We start from the raw sequence: 8682 nt of genomic DNA, 5'->3' as shown, positions 1-8682 counted from the left end.
CTCGCAGGAGCGGCACATGGACTGCCGCGCACTATTCCCAGTCCAACAGATTTCAATGCGACACGAAAGTCCATAAAAAGTTACATAACTGAACTTTCCCCAACCAGATACTCCAAACATCAGCCATGCATCACAAAGGGTCTTAAAAGAGAGAAGTGCACTTTCCTCATAAGAATACGCAGCAGAAGTGCATTTACAAATGCGTTTCTTTTTAAAATATCTGCAATAAAGAGCTCCCAGTGTCCGAACTGCAACGATGAAGAAAGCATTTGCCACATCCTCTTCAACTGCGAAGAATATAGCGATCCACGTCAACGGTTCGTCACTGAGCTCGCCAGAATTGGACTTCGTGATCCAGACGACGAGGACATCATCTATCCAAGTGGTTCGCCCCGTCGCCGCCAAGTAATACAACACCTGCTACTGAACTTCCTCGACGAATCCGGTGTCGCAAATCGCCTGTGAAATAACTCGAGATTAACTCTTAGCGCGTTCACGTCTTTATTTTATTTTTCTCTATTTTCCTTCCCCCTTTCTTTATCCCCCTTCTTTCCTTTCTCTCTGCTTCTTTTATGGGGAACCAGTTCAGCATTCCCGCTAGAACAACCTCCCCTGCTTCTCTCACGCTACCTCTCTCTCTCTCTCCAATTGACCGCCCCGTTATACTGTAGGAGCGGCAGGTAAAGTTACGGCCAGGGAGGGTAAATAGGAGCCAAAATAAAGAAGAAACCACACGAGATAAAAGCGGTAGCAGCATATTTATCTACCTCCTCCGGCGCCGGCACCTCGCGCGTTCTGCTATGGTCGAGAGGTTAAACCGCCGGTATTTGTCGTCGCGGTGTGGAAGTTCCGGGTTTAAATCGCACTAGGGACTTCTTTGTTTTTCTTTTTCTTTTTTGTATTTTGCGCGTGTCTTACTTTTTAACTGTGATCCTTTTTAGGAAATCATCCACTTGCACTACTGCGCCTTACACGGTTTTTACTGTTAGTCCCACCTGTTCAATCGAAACACCGGGAAGAAAAAAAAAAGAAGATCAACGCAAGTTAACGCGCTAATACAATCATTTCAAAATGTTCATTAAAAGGAAACCAAGATAACAGCATCGCTATGGCTTTCACACTAACGGAGCCGAAACAAGTATCCTTTCCCCAGCAACTAGTTTTATGTGTTTTTAAATATACAACGCTCTTGCTACGATTCCTTTCAATAACAAGAGACGCCTATTTAGGATTAATAAAAACTGCAATTGTGACAATTAAAAAAAAAAAAAAAAACAAGCAAAAAGAAAAAAAAAGACTAGCAACTGTGGCTACACTGATTGAGCGAAATCCTACAGGCAAGGCAGCAAGTCAAACGTCTGAGAAAGTAGTAAACCGAAATAAAGGCGATCATACTGTTACTTGCATGGAATGTGGTAAAGAGTATATTTATACTCTTTACATTTTGTTGTAGCAATCGTTTTGTAACATTACCACATTACTTGTTGAATTTTAGTTAGATTAGCGGACGATCACGACCGAATGCAAAAATGAATCAGGCGTCGACATCGCAAACCCTCTCTCTAATGCAAACACCTAAATGACTTTGGAACAACAAATGGAATTCATTATAATTAATTCCATTTATGATCCAAAGTCATTTTAGGTCCCTCACTCTAATGCACACTCCTAAAATGACTTTGGATCAACAAATGGAATGAAATGATTGTATTAGCGCGTTAACTTGCGTTCATCTTTTTTTTTTTTCTTTCCAATGTTTCGATTGAACAGGTGGGACTAACAGAAAAAACCGTGAAAGGCGCAGTAGTGCAAGTGGATGATTTCCTAAAAAGGATCACAGCTAAAAGGTAAGACGCTCACAAAATACAAAAAAAAGAAAAAAAAAAAGTAGTCCCTATCGCGATTTGAACCTGGAAGTTTCACGCCGCGACGACGAGTACCGGCGCTTAAACCTCTCGACCACAGCAGCAGGGACGAGGCGCCGGCGCCGGCGGAGGCGGATAAATATACTGCTACCGCTTTTATCTCCTGTGGTTTCCTCTTTATTTTGGCTCCTATTTACCCTCCCTGGCCGTAACTTTACCTGCCGCTCCTACAGTATAAAGGGGCGGTCAATTAGATTCCAGATGAAAGTCCCTGCAATCAGTTTCTGCGAGCGAAATTAGGCTTTTGTGCTTGAAGCGATGCGGATCTCTCCGCCATTAGGCAGGGACGCTAGGTACTTCCTTGTCCCCATGGAGCTGGTCACGTGACGTAAAAATCCCTCCTGGCCGCAGCCGCGACCGCAGCCGCAAGATGAGCAAACCGGCCCTGGCAGGGGTCCTGGGTTCAATCCACACCTCTGCCCGTTTCGATCTGAATGAGCACCGTACCGGCGTGCGATCGCGTACCACTACTGTGTGGTGCACTTCAAAAACCCCAGGCAGGGTGTAAGATAGACAGGTGGGGAAACGAGAGCCAAATGAGCGACCGGATTGTGTCCCCCTCGGGTTTCTCTTTTTCTGTGGCGCCATCTATGTGGAGCACCGCGAACTCTAACTCCGGGTGGGCGACCGGTGGCGACCGACTAAACTGACGGAGATGATTTCTCTTGGATTTTCAATGTAGGAATGTCGTGATCTCGGTTTATTTTATGCGCTCTCCCATAAAGTTCCATACAAATTCAATTCCAATTTTTGTATGTATGTATGTATGTATATTTGAGGCACAATCTCTTTGTAATGAGAGTCTTGTAAGACATGCCAATAAAAGCAAAAAATAAAAACTAAATAAAAAAGGACAACAACGAAAGAGAACTGGTTAGCACGTGTGTCCAAAGTTCGCCAACCGTCACTTTCGCACAGTCAAAGTTAATCAGTTCACATGACACCGTCGTTTTAAGTGAACGCTTGCCCCTCCAGCCAAAAGTAAAGCAGCGGCTATAGGCCATCTTGGTCACCTTGGTCGTCTTGGTCACGACCCCGATTTTTCAGTCAAGTCTGCCACCATGCCTCGAGCCTCCGCTTGGAGCATACTACATGGGTCTGTTCGTTGGTGAAACCAAGTGCCTGCTCCAAGCGGGCACCCACGACAGCCGTTGGGTGTAGCGCCCTGCACGCAAGCAGCAAGTGGTCGATTGTCTCTTCGCCCGCTCCACGCGCACTACATACCGTGTCAGTCACGCTGCTATCGTACTTGCTTCGGTATAGGCGGGTACGTAGGGCACCACCACGGGCCTCTATAAGTAGTCGACTGCCCAGTGTGTTCCCGCAGAAAGTCACCGGCGCAATCTCCGTCTTCAGAGACGCTTACATGTGCATGGAAGGGTGTTGTAGCATGCCGCTCATCCAACGGTCCCTCTCAATCCTCTTCACTTCCTCCCGCACTGTGCTCATCCACTCCTTTTCTGTTTGAGGTTCAGTGGCCAAGCTGAAGATCTTAAACTTTGTCCCAAGACGAGTGACTCGCTTCCTCCACGTCGAGTTGATATGCTTCAGGTGAATGTACATTAAAACTCGCCTGGCCCACCGGTCTCCGTTCATGTACCGGAGACGTGTGTAGTACTGAAGCTTGCTGTTTGCCTCCCGCGCTTCAAAGGAAGACCAGCCGACATCGCCCTCTATCAGTTCATTGGCTACTTGTCCATGACACCCTAGTGCATGTCGTCCGACCTCCCTTTGGCGCCGCTCAAGATATGTGCGTAGCTCACTAGGTACACATATGACTGAGTTTCCAAAAGTCAGCCCGGGCACAGCCACAGCCTTCCAAAGTTCTCGGGTGACAATGTACCGGTCACAGCTCCATAGGCTCCGCCTTCGCAGTATGTTCCGCTTGCTAACTAAGGACTTCCTGAGGCCCTCATGGTGCTCAATCAAGTAGTCCTCTCTAGCCGACAGTGTTATTCCGAGGTACCTGTATTCGGTGTGAAGAGGTATGGCTGAGCCTTGCAGGATGAGCGACCCGAGATTGCACCCCTCGCCAGAAAAGATGACTGTCGCTGACTTGCCAGCATTGAAGCGTAGTCGGAGGTGTTCCGCTGCAGTTTCACAGGCGACGAGCAACCTCCTCATGTCTTCCACACTGCCGGCCATCAGCACGAGGTCATCAGCATAGGCAAGGCCAGGGAGTCGCCACGCTACAATATCACCATGCTGGCGGTGTTCCAAAGTGAAACCAATGCCAGTGTCTTCAATGGCCTTTTCCATGCTAGAGGCATATAGCATATATAGCGTCGGCGACAACGGACAGCCCTGTCGTAAACCTTTTCCAACTGTGACCTCGCCTGAGATGTCACACCATTGAAGGATGTCATCACCACATTGCCGTCGTATAACCGACGGATCAAGCTCACCCATGTTTGGGGCATATTAAGGTTTCTCAGCCTTTCCAACAGCATTAGGTGAGGGACACAATCATACGCTTTAGCGATGTCTAGAAAGCAGCATATCAGAGGCCGCCTCTCCGCTTGCGCTATCTCGATGCATTGGGTCAATGTAAACAGGTTATCGTCCAACCGCCGCCCAACTCGAAACTCGTTCTGCAGTTCCGTAAACACGCCGGCTCCCTCAGCCCATGCTGTGATTCGCCAATTGATGATAGGCGTGAATACTCTGTATACAACTGCCGTGACGGTGAGCGGTCGGTAGTCATGCAACAGCTGCTTGTTTCCACCTTTTTTCGAGATGAAGGTTACTCGACCGCGCCTCCAGTCAGTGGGGATCGGGTCATCTCCGCAGCATATGCGACTGAACAAGTGGGCCAACTGCTCTTGAGCGTCGGGTCCCAGGCCTTTCAGTACCTTAAGGCCCGTTCACACTCTTGCAACCGAGTACGACCGAGAGAGACCAGACCGGTTTTTAAGCCTCTTGCGATCTCTTAGGACCAGCTCCGCTGTAGCGCATCTGGTCCTAAGAAGTCGTAAGAGGATTAAAAACCGGTCTTGTCTCTCTCGGTTGTACTCGGTTGCAAGAGTGTGAACGGGCCTTTAGCCGGGATTCCGTCCAGGCCCTGCGCAGTGCCGCCGTTCAACCGCGCGAGAGCGCGTGCGACCTGTACTCTTCCCACGATGGTGGTGTTGCCGCAGCGCCATCTGTTGCAAATCAGCGGTACCCGCAAGCAGACGAGTACACAATCCGGTCACGGCGCTGCGGTAGGCTTCTATGGGCCGTTTCCCCACCTGTCTATCTTACACCCTGACCCCAGGCTAACGGTTGTACAGCACTGGCTAAATTTCACATCTACAGCGAGCACGGTGTAAGATAATACTCTTCAGGTGAGGACAGCGCGCTCCTCGAGCAGTGCAGATGAAGTTCGCTTTTCACTCTCTTTCTTTCTCTCTCTCACTATTTTTTCAAGTGGCGCCGGCAGATGACTCGCCGACCCGTGGGTACACTGTACACTGTACCGTGGGCACGGCAAAGACGGCTCGTGCCGCCTCATGCTCCACACGCGCAGAGCTCCAGTTCGCTCGTGCAGAAAGACCACGGTGTACCGGGGTGTCATGGCAACGGCATAATGTTTTTCGCTCTCACACAGTTTCGCCGTTTGGCCGCCGGCGTCACTATCAGCCGCGGGCATGGTGGCCACGGAATGATGCAGCCTTTCGGATGCCCCTCGAATGAACACTGCCTGATTCCTCGCGCCGCGCGTTCAGCCCCGCCGTGTCCTCACCTAAAGAGTTTATCTTACACCGTGACAGCGAGTGACTCGTCGCAATTTGGAAATGGCTGACCAACTTCGCGCTGTCTAAATATCCACACAACCCCAATTATTAATTATCATTTAGCGCGTTTAGCCTGTTTGTGTATTATTTTGTTCGCCTTTTTTTGCATCTGAGCCGTCTTTCGCTCGCAGTGGTTTTGGTTTTGGTGGGTTTCCGAAGCGCGTCGAGTTGATTCGCCGACGACGGAGGTAGACAAGCATGATCATGAACATGTTTGGGTTGCGCAATCTCTCGTTTACTTTGTGCTTTTGCCTTTGGAGTCGGGAGCGTCTTCCAGTGATGAAATTGTTGCTGATTCCGCTTTATTGCAATTTTTGGAGTTACTTCTACGTGTCATCGCCTCTTTGCCTAACCCTACACCGGGTGTGGACCCCTCGCTTGCAACCGGTATCACCTAATTTTTATTTTTATTTCGTTTTAAGTGTGTTTGTTAATCTCTCTTTTTATATTTTCTTTCTCATCCCACTTTATACTAAAGTGCAATGCGTGGAACTTGTAAATAAACTAGTTACTTATCGCGACATCCCCTTGTCTGTTTTCCTAGTGAGTTGCGTCTAAAGGCCTGTTCACACATGCAGCAGAGCGCTACAAGCGTAGCGCTAACCTCGCGCTAAGCGCGTGCAGACGGCAGCGTCTACCAGCTTTCTATCCCAGTGTCAAAACTGTTGCTCATGGCAGACGATAAGTAGCGGACGACGCGTGAGAAGCGCTACAGTACCGCTTCGCTGCATGTGTGAACCGGCCTTAAAGGGTAACTGCAAAGAAAAAAAAGTTTTTTTTTTTTTTTTAAACAGCCTAATTGGGACAAGCATGTCACAAAACAAATGTTCCGCGAAAAAAATTATTTTTTTTATCAATATTTACGCAGGACGTAATTCAGTAGAGTCAGAACCTCTCCACATTTGAAACTCCCGCTCTTTCGACCCCCACGGAAGAGGAGTACGCCCCGCCCCTCACTCTCCTTGCGTTGCGGAGTTCAACGACGCAGCGTCTCGACTTCCGGCAAGATCTGGCAACTACGCCAGGCCGCGGTATTTTTTTGGTTTGACGCGGTTTGCGAGCACATGTAGCGAAGACGTGACCGGAGAAGTACCCTTGTGATGTTCCCGGAAGATGGAAAGTATCGTTCGTAATCGTCGTGCGCGCTTTGAAAGCGAAGGGAGTCACAGAATCCACGAGTGCGCAACCACAAGCCAAGGTTCACGACAGCGCGGCGTTGGTTTCAAAGATCTCGTTCTGTTTGGTGCGACACGGCGATGCGACAGAGCTGAAACGTTCATGGTGTGTGTAATGCGGTGCTAACACGGAGCGGAAGTTGGTTGTTGTGGGGTTGACGTTCAACCAGTTAGGTCCCGTCGTCGTCAGCTGATCCAGTCAAACTGGTCCGGGAGGACGCTGGGAGCGTTTTTAAAAGTAAATGTGCCTCGTTCTGTTTCAAAATGTGGAAGTTTCCCGACGCATGCCGTGAGTAAAAAGCTGCGGGCGTTTTCAACAAAATTACGTCGTTTTAATTGAACAATGGACTCCGCATTGTTGTCCTAAATCTACCGTTTTTATGCTTCGCGTTGGACTGCGTTTGCACAGCGACGTGTTGCATCGTGCGGTGTGAATAAATTTGGGCACGATTTCGTACCTGCCTACAGATGCATGAACTGAGACCATTTTGACGTAGTGGACATAGTGCTTTTTTATTTTCTGCCTAGTCGCGGACGTTAGGTGCACACGGGGCGAATCTCGACGGCCTCCAGAGCGATATGACGAGAACGTAACTAGACACGTTGGTCGCTACGCGAACGCCCGATTGCCTCCAGCCAAATAGCATTCCTTTCGGGGCGACATGGCTGCTGGAAGGCTCACTGTCGGGATCACGCATCTGACATCTCCGAAAAGTCAGCATTTGCACGCACAAACAAGCAAAACAAACACACACACAAAAAAACACGCTAAGCAAGCAAAGAGGAAAACGAAAGAACCGCGCTATGAAAGCCAAAACCCCGCGTCGCTTCCTATCACAAACACCTGCGACAGCTGCTAAACACACACTACTTCACTTCAAGAAGTCTCACTCAAGCACCTGGGTAAGCACGAAACACTGATCACTTCGGCGAAACGATTAGTCGAGGTAGGCGAGACAGGCGGGAGCGGAGACTTCGGCGGCCATGAAAGAATGGCGAAGCTTTTGTTTGTATGAATCCAAACGGAAGTGTCCGTCTTGTAAACCTTTTGTAAAGAATAATAACTCTCATCACATAAGTTATTCTTTAAACGTAAAAATATGCCGCTCAAAAGGAAATTGCAACATATAACAAAGGTTTAACAACCAAGTTCTAAGCTGTCAATCAAACTCTTAGCCTATGAGAACCTTTTGGGATTGACGTCACATAATCACAACCTCGTGGCGCGCGATTTAAAACGGGCGAAATAGCCGCAAACTAAAATGAGTCTCACGCAATAAATATTGCTGTAAAAAATGTTTTTTCTCGCGGAAAAATTGTTTTTTGACATGCTTGTCCCAATTAGGCTATTTAGAAAAAAACTTTTTTTTCTTTGCAGTTACCCTTTAAGAGTGGTAAAATTGTGTTTACCCCATCTGCCTCATAACTCATAACTCATAAGTTTGTTGGCTAAACAGCCCCTTTTTATCATGGTCTTGAAATATTGCGCAGTTTACAAAACACTGGCTAGTATTGCCCGGTTTACGAACACTGATTGCCAGGCGGTTACTCTGGTAATCAGTGTATGAAACGTAAATACGCATCACAACATGAATTCTGCAAATTATGTAATAACGAGGAAACCGGCACTGGAAGAAATAGTGAAGACAGGATTTGTCGTATATGGAAAAACTCTACTTTGTTGCTGCTGCACAGCCGACACGTTTCTGGAAGTTCATTCATTCGAGAAGCGCTTGCACGTAGTTTCAGCTGCCACACCTCAAAATATGTGAACCGTTTCATAAGCACGAAAACTTTCTTATTTTA

The 8682-nt window shown here is 48.1% G+C and overlaps 1 protein-coding gene across 1 annotated transcript in view; it reads right to left on the bottom strand.

Moving 5' to 3' along the window:
• Positions 1 to 420: 420 nt before the first annotated feature.
• LOC121836519 (2-succinylbenzoate--CoA ligase-like) overlaps positions 421 to 8682 on the bottom strand; it is a 154685-nt gene continuing 146423 nt past the window's right edge. The window contains exon 7 of the mRNA XM_042291437.1: positions 421 to 459. Coding sequence (XP_042147371.1) covers positions 421 to 459 — 39 coding nt within the window. The remainder of the gene's footprint in view (positions 460 to 8682) is intronic.

This window comes from Ixodes scapularis, unplaced genomic scaffold (assembly GCF_016920785.2).
Source record: "Ixodes scapularis isolate PalLabHiFi unplaced genomic scaffold, ASM1692078v2 PGA_scaffold2__306_contigs__length_199485367, whole genome shotgun sequence".
Taxonomy (NCBI): Eukaryota; Metazoa; Arthropoda; class Arachnida; order Ixodida; family Ixodidae; genus Ixodes; species Ixodes scapularis.
Note: the sequence above shows the minus strand (reverse complement) of the source record. Positions and strands in the feature narration are given on the sequence as shown.